This window comes from Mirounga angustirostris, unplaced genomic scaffold (genome assembly GCF_029215605.1).
Source record: "Mirounga angustirostris isolate CCGP_5_RB_7025 unplaced genomic scaffold, mMirAng1.0.hap1 SCAF_14, whole genome shotgun sequence".
NCBI classification, from domain to species: domain Eukaryota; kingdom Metazoa; phylum Chordata; class Mammalia; order Carnivora; family Phocidae; genus Mirounga; species Mirounga angustirostris.
Window position 1 is genome coordinate 4,083,360 of NW_026991722.1, and position 18,037 is coordinate 4,101,396.

The 18,037-nt window shown below is 39.7% G+C and overlaps 1 protein-coding gene across 10 annotated transcripts in view; it reads right to left on the reverse strand.

Annotated features, from left to right (window-relative positions):
• Positions 1-18,037, reverse strand: part of ZNF407 (zinc finger protein 407) — a 470,693-nt gene that overhangs the window by 182,293 nt on the left and 270,363 nt on the right. For all 10 annotated transcript variants that reach the window (XM_064577670.1, XM_064577668.1, XM_045886546.3 and 7 more), the window contains one exon: positions 15,942-16,062. In XM_064577670.1, coding sequence (XP_064433740.1) covers positions 15,942-16,062 — 121 coding nt within the window. The remainder of the gene's footprint in view (positions 1-15,941; positions 16,063-18,037) is intronic.

Consider the following 18,037-nt stretch of genomic DNA (forward strand, 5'->3'; position numbering starts at 1 on the left):
CAGAAATAATCACAAAATACAATGTCTTGAATTTTTCCTGCAAATTTTAATTGTATATTTTCTGGATCACCCTGCTCTGAATTCTATGAATTTTCTTCATTTTCCCCCTTAACTGGTGGCTTCTATTAAATACGATAATTCCTACCAGACCACTTACATTCATGACTTTCTGCTGTTCATAAATCCCAATTCCTTGAAATCAATCGCTCTGACTACAAGAACTCATGTACATTTTCTCTCTCCATTTCTCATTTATAATTATGTTAGTATTTGTTATGTGATGGAAGGTGATGGGCATCATCTGATGCTAAAGCAGAGCCATGTCTCATACGAAAAAAGAATTTGTAAGTCAGCACAGAAGTGGATGAAAACCAATGCATTACTGATCCTGTTCCCGAGCGGACACAGGTATCCAGGTTCCAGGTCATGGTGCTGTCCTCGCGCTCACAGCACATTCTGGGTGCACACACGGCAGGGTGCTCACGGAGAGGACTGCCCGACGGCAGCTGCAGCACCAGCCACGTGTGACCCCCAGGAGGCCTCTGTCCGTCTGCACAGGTAGGTGCTGGTCTGAAAGCCAAGGGAACAAGGCCAGGCTTCCAAACCCACTTCCTGGGAGGCACTTTCAGAACAAAAGTCATGTAAGCCCAATTACTGCTTTAGTTCATATGGAAAAGTGTCCAGTAACAACAACAACAACAAATCTATTTCTTCATGTATTGATTTCCTGTTTTCAAAATGAATTTATTCAAAATATATTTAATGTAGTGCCTACCACACACAGAACAGGAAACACACAAAGGAATAGTTTTGGTTCTGCCCCCATAGACAACCCCATATGATAGATGAGTCATGTACATCCACAGTGTGCTTCTTAACATGAAACTGAATTTTGAAACAGAGTTGAAAATCTCACCCATCCACTGCTGTACCCCCTTCAGTGACATCCTTAATTGATAATGGCTTAAAGTCACCTTGCTTTCCACACTATTTAAAATGCCTTACTGATTTCAACTGATTTCTAACGAGACGGATTATGTGCACACTTCCTATGGATACAGCACCACCTTCGACGGGTTCATTATGTAAGAGTTTTACCTATCGCATCACCACTACCTCTGTTCCCAGGAGCAGGCGTAACCTGCCACCCACTCCTGGCCATTCATGGCCCCACAGTCACATCCCATCACAGTACTTCTCTATTCAATCTCTGCTCAAGGTATCTACAGCCCTTAAGAAGAGATAATCTGCTTTAAACCTAACAACCTCCTTCCCGCCTTCCACTCTGTTGGAGAACAATGAAAATCACAAGTAAGAAAATGGTAGGAAGCAACACTGAACTGTTAGAAACTCAAATTATTTTGTTAGAATCTAACATTTCAAGAATGGCCCCCCTCCTACACCCTGTGAAGTGAGAAAAGGAGACTGATTTAAATGTGTGGCCAGACTCGGCCTGTCCTCCGTGTCCTATGGAGGGAGGAGGGGCCACGGGCAGGTGAAAGCCCCGAAGAACCTTGATTTCTCCTTGACTCTTCTTTAGCTCAAAGAGAAACAATACATTTCATTAACTGTTTCAGCTCTCAATATCCTGCTATATTGCCCATTTAGGAAAGTAGGAAACTTCTACAGCAGGAGTTCTGTGAGCCTTTAATGAGTCTAAAGGGGGTGGACAAAGGGTACGACATATAGTGTGTTTCTCAAAGTTATTTGGCTACAGAAACACTTTTTCTAGGCTGAGCTAACAATATCGCGTGAAGATCATGATCTGTGAAAATCAAAATGTCCAATTAGCCCTACAAACTCTTCCACTAATCTTCTGGCCGGCCGGCAGTAAGTGCCAGCAGAGACTCTCTTCAGTGTTATCTTGCCACTCTTTTTATCCTGGACCTTTGAACAACACAGCCCCCACCCAAGTCTTCATCTCTTACAGGATGGATTTTATTCTTTCCTTTTCTATTAACCACCTAAGCTTAGCAAAGTGAAATGCTGTAAAATCAGGAAAGGCATGTGGATAAGAAGCTTTCTGAGCAATAGGGTGCGTACTAAGGACGTTCAGAAAGGTGCAGCCTGACCATCCCTTTAGGTCCATGCAATCACTGGAGTCGTATTTATAAAAGGGGCGAAGGCGGCAAAACAGTGGGCGTACAGAGACATACTCACGAAGGAGTCCGAGCTACTAAAGTAGAACGTTACGGAACTGTGGCTGGAAATCAGTGACCTAAAACAAAGGCTACTTTACAAATCACCTTCCATGTTTATATATATATCCTATATAATAATATATATCCTCTATATGTATCCTATATAATATATATCCTATATAACATATATGTCCTATATAACATATATATCCTACATAATAACATTATATATTATCCTACATAACACATATATATCCTATATAATAACATATATATATATATGATAATTTACTGTAGCATTTCTAGTTGAAAGCTTTTTCAAATTTAAGGTGACATAAGTAAAATTTCACTGAACCAAATACGTTTTGCGCTATTTCTGACAGTCTAGGCCAGATGTTGGTTTTACTTGGGACAATCTAATAATGTTGAAGAGAAAAATAAAATGGCTCGGTTTAAAACACCAACAACTTTCTGCACGCAAGCCTAAGAGTGCGGCTGACCGGGTGGTTCCACAGACAGAAGTGATGGCATACATCACCACCTGCTCCAAGATTCTTGTAGTCTAGTTGGGCAGGGGCTCCCCTAAAATTTTAAATACTTAAGTGGCCAAAAGGAGACAGCATCCCTCACACCTGGTTTCCTGAGGTGTGGACTGGCCAGTCACCCATCCAGGCTGGGATCAGAGCAAGGGGTGAGACAGGAGATAAGACAGGAAGTTTCTTTGCCGGCCCCTCTCTCTGGGAACTGCACTGCCACAGGAAATTGCCAACTGCCCCATCTTTGTAAGTCTTTCCTAAGAATCTTTCCCTGGCTCGAACTCCGTTCCTTACAAAACTCCCTGAGTGTGTATTTGCTTGATAGTAGATTTCAAGTGAATACTTTATTAATTTTGTTAAATTGAGTCTTATCAAGGAGCATTTAAGGCTTTTCTAATTCTGAAGTTATAGGATTACTTCGTAGAAACAGTTAATAGAAAATAGTCACTGATGGCGAAGGGCCACTGAATTTATTTAATAATCTACGTCTATCTTTACAAAATGCTCCATGTAATCCATTTAAAAATAATAACTGGTTCATTTCAGTGTCTGCACACAATGCTTCCCTTTGTCCCTTGTAAGTCTCTCAAATGTCTTATTTTAAAGGAATATATAGTACTCCCGGAAGACATTTTCCCATTTCTATTCTCTTCGACTCCTGCGAGCCCTTGTTCTGTGTGATAAGGCAATCTCCTCCGGGATCGGAGCTGTGTAGTTTCGCACCACGAGTGACAAGGACTCGGCTTGAATAACTGCTGTGCGCAGGTTGTAATTATGTCAGCTGGAGTGTTGAACAAGGGGACTGATTAATGTGAGCCCCGGCCCAGGCGCAGGCCCTATCAAAACCTCCGCGCAGGCCAGCAGTGGGGACGGGTTAAAGCAAAAAGACAAAACATGCTGTATCGCCCATGATAGATGAATTGCTCCAACAGTCTTCAGGCAGATGTTCCAGGACAGTATAATATACAATTACTCTGCCTTATCACTTTCCCAGGGACAATAAAGCTTCCTCCTTCTATAGCTCATGTGAGTGAAGGCAAAATTCGTTTTCCTTTTACAACACTGACTCACTTATCACGGTGCCTTGATTGTGCTTTTACAGCTAAAGAAAACATAGATTCCACTTTTAAACTAAAAAAAACCAAACCAAAACAAACAACAAAAAACAACAACAACAACAAAAAACCCTTAAAAATAAAACTGGAACCCTGTTTGAATCTCTTCGACATGAAAGCACACAATATTTTAAAAGACTGTTTTGTTAAAAATGGATGCAAGGAAGGTGATGTGTGTATGTGCATATTAGTTAAAAACAAGCACATATAACTCAAGAAGTAAGATTTGGGTCGCATAATCACTATATTCGTAACATCGTGTTTCAACAGCCATACAGAAATCATTAACTGAAAGGAACATGTAATTAAAACTATATATATGTATATGCTGATATCATCCATATATTTCTCAGGCCCAGCCAAACGGCCCCCTGAGTCTGGGGGGATACTTTCCTGATGACACTCTTATTCCTGCTGTTCCTCCTTGGTGTCTCTGGTCCCCTCCTCCTGAAGGACACTGTGTGAGCTTAGGAAATGGAGGCTGCCTCGGAGCCCAGCACAGCCAGTGCTGAGACGGACCTGATTCAGGAGCTCTATGGGGATCACGTCTACTATGTTTACTTGGACTCACAGCAATGCTGCCCAAATTCGCGACCGGATGTACAGAACCACTGCAATTTGCAAAAAGGGAAATGAATACGCTTTTCATTTTTAAAGTTCAAAAACACGCTAAAGCCAAAAAGGTGAGATGTAGCCACAATAACCACTTTGTGATAAGCACAATTAATGAAACAGAGCAGCCGAAATGGCAGTGGGATCAAAGGAAATCCATACACAATGCGCCTGAATGCAAAAACAAACAGACAAAAAGCATACGTCAACCTGTGGCACAATGCAGACAACTGATTTCCACTTTTCAGTGGTGCAGGACAGCTGACGCCGACACTCAGCAGCTGTAATACACCCTAAGTCCCGGACACAAATCACACACCCCATCTCACCCTAAGAAGTGACAGATTTGCTTTCTCTCTTCATATCATACACACACTAACTCCACTACCCACATGATCCTTATTATTGCATCTCTCTGGGCAGGACCATTCCAGCAGAATTCTGGGTTCCTAGAAACGTGGCACTTGGAAGAAGGTAGGGGGTCAACCCAAAACAGTGAAACAGAAGTTTTAGCGCAAATGGACACAGAAGATATAAGTAAGCCCACAAGTGATACAGGAGTTATGTCACATGCATAATTACTTGGAATAAGTTAAGCAAAGGAAAGATAGGTAAAACAGATTGAGTGGGCTGTAAATCCTTGGGGGAGTCAGGTGTCATCACAATAAACGGCTGATGATGTCACGAGAGTAGCCTGTTAGATTTACTGGCCTGAGAAGAACCCCGAGACACTCACAAAAATTGCTTAGTGTAAGTCATAGAAAAGATGTCACATTTTAAAAGACAGCATTTAGAAATGAGTGTTTGTTACATGACTACACTGGACTGTTGGCTGGTGCTAAGCAAATTCTGAATCACATGTAACAGGTAAAGTAATATAGGCTTTGTGGAAATTCTTCCTATAAAACCAATAAAATCCTAATATTGGGGGGTGTGTGGGGCAGAATAAAAGCATTACACAATCTCTATGTTCTTGATTCAAAAGTTTTAAGACAAAGGTGAAAGTGGGAGCTGTGCAGCCCCCCAGAATGCGGAGACGTCGGCAGAGCAGAGCTTCTGAAGCTGCAGCTCTCCATCTCGAGAGCGCGCTCCTACAGCGCGAACATGAGGTGCTGCTCTGCGTCCCGAGGGCTTCCACCGAGGCACGCAGGACTGCCCAAAAAATATCATCAGTGCCCGCACACTGCTCAGACCCCGAACCCTGAACCTTAGCTGCTCCATCCTGGCTATGAGTGGCAACACAGCGTTCCACGGCCCTATTTCAACTGGCGCGCTCACCCTGGCATGGAAGCACTTACAATTTAAAAAGCAATCTTGAGCAAACAAACGAAAACAAATGCACAATGTGCACCCACCTATGCACCCTCCCAGCTTCTCCCAAGTGTCCTCCCAGAGCAGCCCTCAAGACGGACCTGCCCTCAAGAGCAGCCAGCCTGCATTCTTACCATGTCCTCCCTTTTGGGCACCTAGGGCAGTCAAGGGCTGGTGTCTGTTCCCAGCCCTTGACTAGAACTGGTCTTCCCGAGACAGTCAGTGACCTCTTGGTCACTGAGGCAGGGGACTACACTGCCCTTACTTACTGACGTCTGACACGGCTGAACACAGCTCCCCGGCTGCCCCAAGGTCCCGGCCCTTTCTGGGAAGCTACCTCTCAGTCTCTCTTACCCTTGCTATTTGCCCCCCTGCATGTCTCATTTTCCACATTTTCCAAGGGAGATTTCACTCGTGTCGATGCCATCTAGGACTCATTATACCTCCACTGCCATTTCCATGAGGACAGCACACGGGTGTTTCAGGGCTCACACAGCCCGAACCTCACTCACTCTGCAGCAGGAACCTCCCTCCCCCAGCAGCAGAGACCTCGGGAATGGTGCCGCCCCTCCGCCTGTGGCCCTGGCCCTAGCCTGCATCTGTCCCCCTGCCCTTGAATGCACACATTCCAGCTCCCGACAGGCACGTGAGTCCTCCTGCCTCTCTGTCCTCGGCCAGACTGCCAGCTTAGGGTCGGGCACTCACGATGTTCCATGGGAACCTCTGCAACAGTCTATGCCAAGACCTCCCAGCCCCCGCTCTGTCCCTCTCTGGCTCACCAAGTGCACTGCATCAGTGACCTCTGACAAGCAAAATGTGAGTCTGTCCCTTTCTTGCCTAAAATTCTCCATAGGCTCCCCATTGCCTTTGGGGTAAAACTCAAACAGTCTGACGCGGACTTCTTGCTGCCCTGCACCTCCTCACCCATATGCCCTGCAGTCCGGGCTTGCTGAAGTGAGAAGGATGCTTACAGTCAAATGGAAAGTATAATTTGGGAGTAGAAAGCAGACAGACTCTTACTTGTAACTAAAATTAAGCGTCAACCACTTTTTACCCCAAATAATACAATCCAAGGGATTGATTTAAGCACAAGCACTGAAAATTTACATTTTCTCTCAATGGGAAAATGATCATTTGTTTTATGACATTTCATATATTTGTTAAATGTTGTAACTTATGAAGAAACAAAACATACTGAGGAAAGAAAGGGCCAAGAACAGTTCACCAACATCTATTCAAATCTTAGAGTGCGAGATCTCCAAACAGTGTCCTAGGATGCAAAAGATACAAAATGAGGGACGCGGCTTGTTCAACAATATTCAGGTCGAAGTAATTAAGAGTAAGGAATTACACGTTAAGGGGCAAGAATAGGGGTTAATATTGGGTTTAAATTCCCTGTAGGGAGAAGTATCAGGTTACATATCATGTCGCAGAGTAAGAGATTCTGGTTTATTTCTACTGCAGCTCACCTGTAGCTGTGCAGTAAGAAGAGGATGCTATCGTGTCCTTACCAAAAAAAGAAAGAAAATAAGAAAAAAATCAGGAGTATGTCTTGTTCTAGAACTTCTCACAAACACAGTACTTCTCATAAACGGGAGAAAGCCAACAGTTTGGGCTACATCCCTGTAATTAAGAAGATGAAGACACTGTCTTGTTTGTAGAGTCCTTCCAAAGGTAAGGTCAGAACCCGCGCGTGCTACCCCAGGGCAGGCAGCGGCGCGCTCTACCGACGAGCGGGCGTCTAATGTAGAGAAGACGCTCCTTCCTGGGCCGCCCACGAACTACTGCATCAGCATTTTGTAAATACTGCAAGTGCTTCTCTCTCTCAGTTTTTCACGGGCCCTAAAGTAGCAATACTTCAGAATCTGTGAAAACCAAATGTTATGTATAAGCACGAACTCATGCTCACTGAACTAACGACACGTAGTCAGGCTTTTACACACTCCATCGTCTGCCTGGTGCTTTCCTCGGACACCCACGGCGGAGTCTGCAGAACTCCGTCCACTCCGGAAGGTGTGCCTGATGCTCTAGTGACCCTTGTCGGTCCCTCCCGGGGACCCCGGAGTTCTCCCTAAGCTGCTGCTGCGTGAGGCTCGGGCGCTGGGAGGTGTAGACAGTCACACGGCGGCTGTTCGTTGTGTGATAATAGCTCTAATGTCTGAGGAATAACTTATTATGTAAGAGACTATTGCCCCAAAAAATACTTTCTATTTTTTTCATCTCTAAGGCCTTTCTTTCTGCCACAATATACACAGATATATCTAACTACCACCCAGGGGACTGTCCATAGTAATTCCTTGTAGAAAGACCATGCCCAAAGATAGCTTTGGTCCTTTTATAATGACTGGATTTGGGATTTGGCAACAGCAGGTTAGATAAACATGTTTGTCTAGGTTCTACCTGAAGAGATAGCAGAGGGAATGTGTGGTCACTTTGTGTTCAAAAGGGTTCTTCTAATTAATCTGTGATCTCAGTGCTTATTTCAGCCTCGTCGACAAACAAAACAACTTACTCGTATGATAAACAGAACGAATTAGCTCAGATTTTTTTTTCCCTTTTAAAGACATCGGAACAGATTTGTAATTTTTAATGCTATGGAATCTATTTGTTTAAAGGTCCACAGATTTTCTTTGACTAAAACGAGTTCTGTTAGATGAAAATTTACCCACTTTAACTAAAGACCTGACATTAAACACGTGCTGTATCAGCACAGAGCCTGTCGAGCCGAAACGAGAATTTAAAAAGCTCATGTGCTTGGGTGCTAGAGCGCAGGGAAGGAAAGTCTGAGTAGAACATGCAATGTACAAAAATAAGATTAGACATAAACAGTATAGAAAATACAAAACCTAATCAGAACTACAATTAGAACCACAGAGATTTTTAAAAAATCACTAATAAAACGGTCAGAGGAAATGAGATACTTGTTCAGGCAGAATTTAGTTTCTGCTGAAAAAGATAAAAAACATTAGGCAAAAAAGAATACATTTACATACAGTACAACCTTCTTAATTCAATACAGAAAATCTGAAAAGGAGATACAATTAGGTCATTTTATTAGACAGCCCCTCGAAAAACCCCATCTAAACTTACCAAAACAGTGACAACTCCATTAGGATCATCTTTACACATGCTAGGAGGCTCTTCCTAAGCAATATTGACGCTTGCCAATGACCAACCGTGGCTTCACAAACCAGCCACGCTACTGACATCTACCTGTGGTTAGCTGAACTGTGGGCAGGTAGCAAGCAGGAAGGGGCAGCTCCCCAGGAGAAGCGCCTGCAGCCCGCACAGGACCACGCAGGGCGCAGTGGGAAGAAAGCTGTCATCACACTATGAGAAGTCTGTGAAGTAACTGGATTTTTAGGCTTTCAAACTAACCTTTCAGCCTAGTCCATTTGTGTTCTATTCCATTAACTGGATTAGCAGTTACAGTAGAGTAGAATCTAAAGAGACAACAGGCTTGAGGTCAATAAAATAATAAAAGAGTATTCACTGGTACTTTAAATGATAAAAATGTTTTGGGGGTTTTTCTAATGTTGGATTTTTTGTTTGTTTGTTTTGGTGAGAACATTTAAGCCCTATTCTCTTAGCCACTTTCAATTACATAACAGTCTTACTGGCAACAGTCACCATGTTTTACATCAGATCCTCAGACTTTATTTATCTTGTAGCCAAAGTCTGTACTCTTTTGTTGTTGTTGTTTGTTTTGTTTTCCTTAAAGATTTTATTTATTAGAGAGAGAGAATGAGAGAGCACACACAAGCAGGGGGGAGCAGCAGGCAGAGAGAGAGAGAGAGAGAGAGAGAGAGAGAGAGAAAAGCAGACTTCCCGCTCAGCAGAGAGCCGGATGTAGGACTGAATCCCAGGACCCTGGGATCACGACCTGAGCCGAAGGCTCAGAACCACCCAGGTGCCCCAAAGTCTATACCTTTACCAGCCTCTCCCCACTTCTCTGGTGCCCACCACCCGCAACCCTTGGAAACCACTTTTAGGTGTTTCCATGGGTTTGTCCTTTTTTTTTTTTTAAGATTCCACATACAAGTGATATTCTGTATTAACCTTTCTCTGTCTAGCTTATTTCACTGACAAAAACAGTTTTGATTTAAAGTCTGTTCTGATATAACTAGGCTTTTGGCATCAATCAAACTGCTTTAAATACAAATTTTATCTAATATTAATACTACAGATTTTCATTTGATTACTTTTTATTACTCTACTTATAATAATGTCATTATTCTTTGAGAACTTCAAAATCACCCAAAATAAATGAATGCTACCTCTGATTTTTCTAATAAAGAAATGTGTGCTTTGGGCGCCTGGGTGGCTCAGTCCGTTAAGCAACTGCCTTCAGTTCAGGTCATGATCCCAGGGCTCTGGAATCGAGCCCCATGTCCAGCACTCTGCTCAGCGGGAAGCCTGCTTCTCCCTCTCCCTCTGCCTGGCGCTCCCCCCTGCTTGTGCTCTTTCTTTGATAAATAAAAAAAATAAAATCTTAAGAAAAAAAAAAAAAAAGAAACGTGTGCTCTTCATTTGGTATGTACAGTTTCACTTCTCTCTTGTTATCCATGATGTCCGGCTACAGAGACTAACACCTCTATTTTTTTTTTTCTTCTTATCATCATTCAGGGCAAATCCAACTTTGCTCTAGCCACTGCTTCTCCCAGTACAACCTGTGAACCTGCACAGGAAGCCAAAGGAAAATTGAGACTCTCCGAAGAGATCATCCTAAAGGAGAAAATTATCCCCTGTGGAGTTAGTCTCCCTAGCTCAGGATGCTGCTGGAACAAATGGAAGATAGGAACAATGAGACCCACTGTATACTGAATTCTTAATGCCACAATAACCAAGGTAGTTTGTCTTATTATTTAATTATGCATAATAAACATAAAATGTTCATATAGCAAAATTACATACAAATGCATAATATTATCTAAGACCTGAAACAACTTTTCATAATTGAGACTCTTAAAATATATGTTTGAAAAATTAATTCAAACTTTAAGGGGAAATAAATAATTATTACAAATATAATCTTTTATCCTTGCATCGTAAAACAACCCAAAAAATGCTTCCAGCATCATGTAAAATGAAGAGAGAATTCAATTAAAAGTATTTTTGACAAAAAACATCTTTTTGACAACTATTTTCTAAGACAGATAAAAACAATTAGAGGGTCACATACTTCAAGTGGTTGTGACAAATGGCAAATTCTACCTACTCCAGTCACATGGGTGAAAACTTACCAAATTTATAAGAAATAAGAAAATATTCAGAGGAATAATGAGAGAGACATGAAGGAGTATCACAAAAAAAAAAAAAAAAAAAATTTCCAATTGAGATATCACTTCTTCGGTTAAATGTTACATCAAATATTCTTAGCTTCCCTCTCACCCAGACAGGAAAGATAAATATTCTTGAGATCAAAACCTCATGTATTAATGACTTCTATGGAATACGCTGGCCAAGAACTAAGTAAACCAACAAGTAGGGGGGGGAAATCAAAGTGTATTTCCTACTAGTTTAGCAAACAATGGAGTGCATTTTTCCTATGACGCAGGAATTGTAGATTTTATTCCACAGCTCTATGATACAGCATATTTCTATTGGGGTTATAATAGCAAGTAATTTAAAAATAAAAATAGTAAATAAAATGAAAAATGGAATAGTAAAAAAATTTTGTCGAAGACTGTGTGTAATACTGAAAGTACGAAGGCAGTTGTAGAGCTGAGGAAAACTCTAGCCAAAAGCAATTTTAGGGAACACGTACACTATTCCAACATCCGTAACAGGGACCCTGTACATAAGTGATCAAATTGCCAGAGTTTGACTTGAGATTTTAGTTTTCTTTAATTTGCTAAATGACATGTAAAGGTGCAACATACGATTTTTAATACTGCAGGTAGCATTCTTTTTTTTTTTTTATGACTTATCAGGTTGACTGCTTAATATACATTTATTGTATTTCCCCCATAAATCGTAAATAAAAAAACGGAAGCCAATTAGAAGTGGATTTTTCACTTAAAAGAAAGCCCGAGTATAGCCATCTATTCTGTTGTGAGAGCCAGTCACTAGTGAAACAGGATACAGTTTGATATTAATAAATGCTATGGGGAAATAAGGATTTACATTTTTAGAAAGGGTACTTACTATAACGTTTTAAAGGTTTTCTATTTTGTAACATAGAAATGACAATATATAACAAAGGGAAATAAAAATATAGAAAAATGCTGGAATGTTTCCATTTTAATGTAGAAACAAATTAGGGCAGGACAGTGTGCTATGAATCTAAATTTCTGCTTTGAAATTATAATGAATAGTAATTAATGGTAAAAAAGTTATGGAGTAATGATGGAATATACTGATTTGTAATGGATTAGACTTTTGGATATTTTAGACAGCAAAAGCTTAGGAAAGGGATACGTGTTTACATCCGAATAGGATGAGATGTCATTGCCTAAATTAATAATGCAAACTTGAAAAATAGCCCCAGGTTCAAAAGACCAATTATAAAATTCTTTTGTAAACAAATCTATATTCACATTTTTCATGAATAATTATAACTACAAGTATTTCTTCACTAATGTTCAATTTATAAAATGAAAAATATATTTTCAAGTGAAACTCAAGTAATACTTCAGTTTCTAATGATGGTAAACTTACCTGCAAATAAGTGTTAATAATGACAAACACAGGAATACTCTACAGGAATAATTTTTATGTATCTATATTAACAACAAATAATAATCAAAATGGAAAAAAAGTTATTCAAGTGTTTTAAGTAATAAAATATTATGGAAAAATATCAATAATTATGACAAATATAACCACATCATCTTCAGAAATATGTGATCATCTTATGAATATTTTTATTCTATGGAAATCGTACATACTCAAATCTACTCTGTGAAAAAGACTTTTCCTTGTTGTTGTAAAAGTAGACATGGTAGGCATTTTCTTATTACACTATGCAACCAAGACAATCGTTGTGAACTTCTCTGCCCCTTTTTAAATCTTTTGCTCATCAGCAAGAAAACAAAGGTATCTGTCATAAATTTCACATTTTGTTCGTAGTTCTAACATCACTATTCATATATTTGCAAGATTCTGTATTCCTAAGCAAGGTTAACTTGTCTTTGTTCTCTAGTGAAGCAGACCTAACCACATGTATACAGACTGATAAAACTGTCATATGAACAGAAAGTGTTCAAACTATTAACCATCAATAATAATCAAATTTCCAGGAAGTTTTAAATGAAGATAAAACCAACCTTTTATCAAGAATTTCAAACATTTCAAAAGGAAATTTGATAAATATCATGAGATTTAAGTGTCCTGAGTATTAATTCACAGGACAGTGACAAGATTCTTAGAAAACACAATCTCCTTTTACCCACAGTGGCTGCCGGAGGTGTCGCGGGGATGGAACCCAGGGAGCTCAGATGCGCTTCTAAACAGAAGTGATGCTATGTCATGGAGACAGGTAATACAACCTCAACCTCAGCAAAAGCATAATACGACTTCACACCAAGAAAACCTGACATATTCTGAAATGTTTACACATACAAAGACTAAGGGTCTACCCAAACACAGTACTTATCAGTGAGACAATATTCAAATCCCAACCTTTGCAGTAATACCATTAAAAGCCATAAATCATACTTTGAGGAATTTCTTTTACAAAAAATCTGGATGGATATGCACCAAGATTTAGGAAGAAGCATTTCAAATGAAAATAGCTAAAAATGGCCCCGATGTCTAAAAACTTCATGGAATGACGACTGTTTGCTAATCTAACTTGAAGCCATGCAAGTGTCAAAACTACACTGTAGACGAGTGGTCTCCAAATGAGGCGTTCGAAACTCTAAGGGATGTCAGTGATTGTGTGACAAATGATTCTGGATTTAATGTATTTTTAACAACTTCATAAAATGGGGGGGGGGGGACCATCAGGGCATGTTTTATAAATAAATTTCAACACACTGCAGACCTTCAGGGCATCGAAACTCTTGCACCACCTCACTGGACACTATCCTGAGATCACAAGGTGAAATAACACCAAGGGACAAACTGAGAGGAGAGGAGACCCAGGGCTCCAGTGTCTCGGCCAGCCTGGGCTCTTCCTCTAACGTGAGCGGAGTCCTGTAAGGCTGCTACTCTAACCACCCATATTTTATGAGAGGTTAAGGATGTCAGTGCCCACTGGGTCAGCTCCTCCAGAGCCTGAGCTCACCTACACCCTCCTGCTCATCCCAGAGTGAGGACATGGGCCGGGCGCCGAGGCTAACCCAACAGCTACTCTGATCAGTAACTCTCCCGTTGGAAAATGTTTTGCTTGTCCAAACAGTATCATATAATTATTTCTTAATATTATAAGTAAATATTACAGATGTTAACTAAGAAATCCACTTACAAGCAGTAAAAACCACTTTTATCTATTTTATATAGGGATCTGGACATGATTCCGTTTGATATAATAGTTCTGCTACTTAACAGTTTGAAAACCATAGTTATATGAGATTAATGAAACAGAAAGGCAGTCACAATTTGTTAAGTATGAAAACTAAAATTTATAAGAAACAAAAAAAAATCCCCCAAAACACAACTCAAATCTAATGCATACAATATAGACTGAAAGGATATAATCCTGAGCTAAATGTGATAATTAAGGGAAATTTTTACAATTTTTCTAATTGCCTTCCTGTGTTTTACAGAGAAGGCAACTATACAATATGACCCCTCAATAAGGAAAAGGACATTCAAGTGTTTATTTTTTAAAGAACTCATATCAACACCTTAAAATGTGTATGTCTACCTCTAATTGGATCACCATTTTACCAAATTTCCAAGAAACACCAATCTAGTGCTAAGCAAAGACAGAACTCATAAAATGTTGAATGAATGAATAATTAATGAATGAAATATATCTGTAATATCTCTGTACTATTAAATGACCTTTAACATAAAACTTAATGCAATAATGAGGATAATAATAGAGATTATGGCAATATATTTACTGAATGCACAGGCTATAGCCACAGGAATACAAAAATGTCTTTTTTAACGAAGGCTTCAGGCTTAAGGTATCTATATCTATATCTATATATATGCTAACGTTTAACAAAAGCGGGCTATATTGAAAGAACCCCCCTCAATGTTTCTGTGTTGTCATGTGTAATGGGGTCCATGAGATTTTCAGCTCCAGGATGGAGAAGGCCCTCACACAGTGATTCAGCCTGCACTGCGTAGCTGAGGAAGCTAAGACAGAGGTCATTTGGCTGCCTGCAAACTCTGTGGTGTCTCACAAACCACCTAATGTGCTCTGAACTCACTCTCATGGACTCCAGGTATAGCGTGATCCAGCTGCAGTGTCCGTTTCCCATTTTGTTTTTCACTCTGCACTCTCCACACAAACCTCATCATAGAGTAAAACAGGATTATTTACCAAACCTCATCATAGAGTAAAACAGGATTATTTACCAAACCTCATCATAGAGTAAAACAGGATTATTTACCATTGCCTGACCTAGGCTTTGCTGCGGCTGCAAGGTGAACTCTGCAGTGTGGGAGACATCACTTAGCCACCGAGGACCTCAGGGAGCAGGCTGAGCACATGCGATCTCCATCACACTGTCAGCCCAAAAATGCTACAGCACACCATTACCTCCTGCACCCATGGGTCGTTGAAATTAACTCATCTTTTAAGCCCTGGCTGAAATGCTATCTCCTCTAGGAGGACGTCCGTGTGGCTGGACTTGTTCCTTCCTACGGATGCTCCTGGCCTTTTTATTTCCTCGCTGAAATCTGTATTATAATTATTTAGAGGTACTACAAAGTCACCTATTATGCTACAATATCCTTCAAGGCAGGAAACATTTCTTGTATTGTCTTCATTGCCTGAAAGTACTTCAACTCAGTACAGAGGAGATGCCACATGCATGGAATAACTGATGAAATGGAACAGTCCCTTACTCTGGCAAAGAAATAAAACTACTTGAACTTCAGGTGTACAAAGGATTGCAAAACCCAAATGTTAAGACTATAAAAAATGGAAAAGAACTTTACAATTTTAAAAATAGTCACTAAAATTTGATGGTGAAATAAACTCTACCTAATAAGTGAATCCTGCTTTACACTGTGCTAATCCATGTTGAACAGAAAAGTGATTCTTTCCTGTGAATCCACCACGGTGATCACCTGACTCTACCTGCTTGGTAATGAACCCTTACCTGTAGTCACACCAGGGGCATCTGTAGGGCTTCTCTCCCGTGTGCACCCGTTTGTGCCGAGTCAGATGGGACTGGGTTGTGGAGGCAAAGTTACACTCATCACATTTGAAAGGTTTTTCTCCTGCAAAATATAAAGCAATGCTGTACATGAATAATTATAAAAACTGGAATGAAGGGCTAAACCTGTCACTGACAATTAAAAAGAAACTTATTTCCATAAAAATTTAAGAATATAGTTCAATGGACTACTCACATTTAGGACACTTGAATATTCATTCCCAGAGTGATAAAGTTAGAAGATACCACTGATTTTAATTTCTGTATTTGAATGGAAGCAAGGTATATATTATGGAGCTCAAATGTAACTTACACAAACAGAAATCTAAATTACAGCCTGGTCTAGCACTGCATTTGGAGTAATTTAACAAACTATGTTACACTAGAGCTATTATAAAAACCTCCCTGAGGATAAAACCATGAAAAAGCATATAACAGAGATATTCTTTGAATATACAATATAAAATCTTAAAGTTAAATATGAAGAAAAAATAAAGCTATAATTTGATACCAATTAGAAAACTCTTAGAGGTAAGGGAAAATTACAGTTCACTAAAGTTGAAAAAGAGGTCACCACAGAAAAAAAGGCCTCAAAGAAACATGTGCAATACTATTTCATAGCATTCCCCTGTGTAGATCTAAGCAATCTATCCACATATGCATTTTACCCATCAGTTGGTTCAAGGCTTGCACACCACTCATAGATACTTTCTCTGCATTAACCACTCCCCCTGCACACACACACATTCAAAGAAATCATCAAATCTTACTTTTTAATTGTATTAGCCACACTGGCTGGTAAGCCCTTGAAATATGGCTATTTAATTTCAATCAATATAAATTTTAAATTTAAAAAACTGATAAGGGATTTACCTACAGAAAAAATGTTTAAGTCTGTAATAGAACAGCTTGGGAATGTGAATCTACTTTTTGAGGCATAAATTTTATCAAATCTAAATATAAATCACAGATTTGATATAAAAATTTAGCCTCTGAATTGAGATGTGCTGAAAGTGTAAAATGCACTCCAAAATTCAAAATCCTAGAACAAAAAAAAAATAAAATATCACTAATAATGTTATATTGATTTCATGTTGGAATGATAGTAATTTGATATATTTGGTTAACTTTTTTTTTTTTTTAGTTTCAAGCTTTTATTTAAATTCCAGTTAATTAACATAGTGTGAATATTAGTTTTAGGAGTAGAATTTAGTGATTCATCACTTACGTACAACACCCAGCGCTCATCATAACAAGTGCACTCCTTAATCCCCATCACCTATTTCCCCCAACCCCAATCCTGCAACTTTTCCTCCAGGAACCTTCAATTTGTTCTCTCTCTATAGGAGTCTGTTTTATAAGGTTTGCCTCTCTCTTTTCTTCCCCCTATGTTCATCTCTTTTGCTTCTTAAATTCCACCTATAAGTAAAATCATATGGTATTTGTCTTTCTCTGACTGACTTATTTCTCTTAGCACAATACACTCTAGCTCTATCCACGCTGTCGCAAATGGCAAGATTTCATCCATTTTGATGGCTGAAAAATATTCCTATATACACCACATCTTCTTTATCCATTCATCAGTTGATGGCTTTTTCCATAATTTGGCTATTGTTGATAATGCTGCTATAAACATTGGGGTACATGTGCCCCTTTGAATCAGCATTTTTGTACCCTTTGGGTAAACACCTAATAGTACAACTGCTAGATCACAGGGGAGTTCTATTTTTGATTTCTGAGGAACCTCCATACTGTTTTCCAGAGTGGCTGCACCAGTTTGCATTCCCAACAACAGGACAGGGTGAGACAGTTCCCTTTCTGCATCCTAGCCAACATCTGCTGTTTCCTGGGTTGTTAAATTTAGCCATTCTGATAGGTGTGAGGTGGTATCTCATTATAGTTCTGATTTGTATTTCCTTGATGATGAATGATGTTGAGCATGTTTTCACGTGTCTATTAGCCATCTGGATGTCTTCTCTGGAAAAATGTCTATTCATGTCTTCTGAATTTATATGGAACCACTAAAGACCCCGAATAGC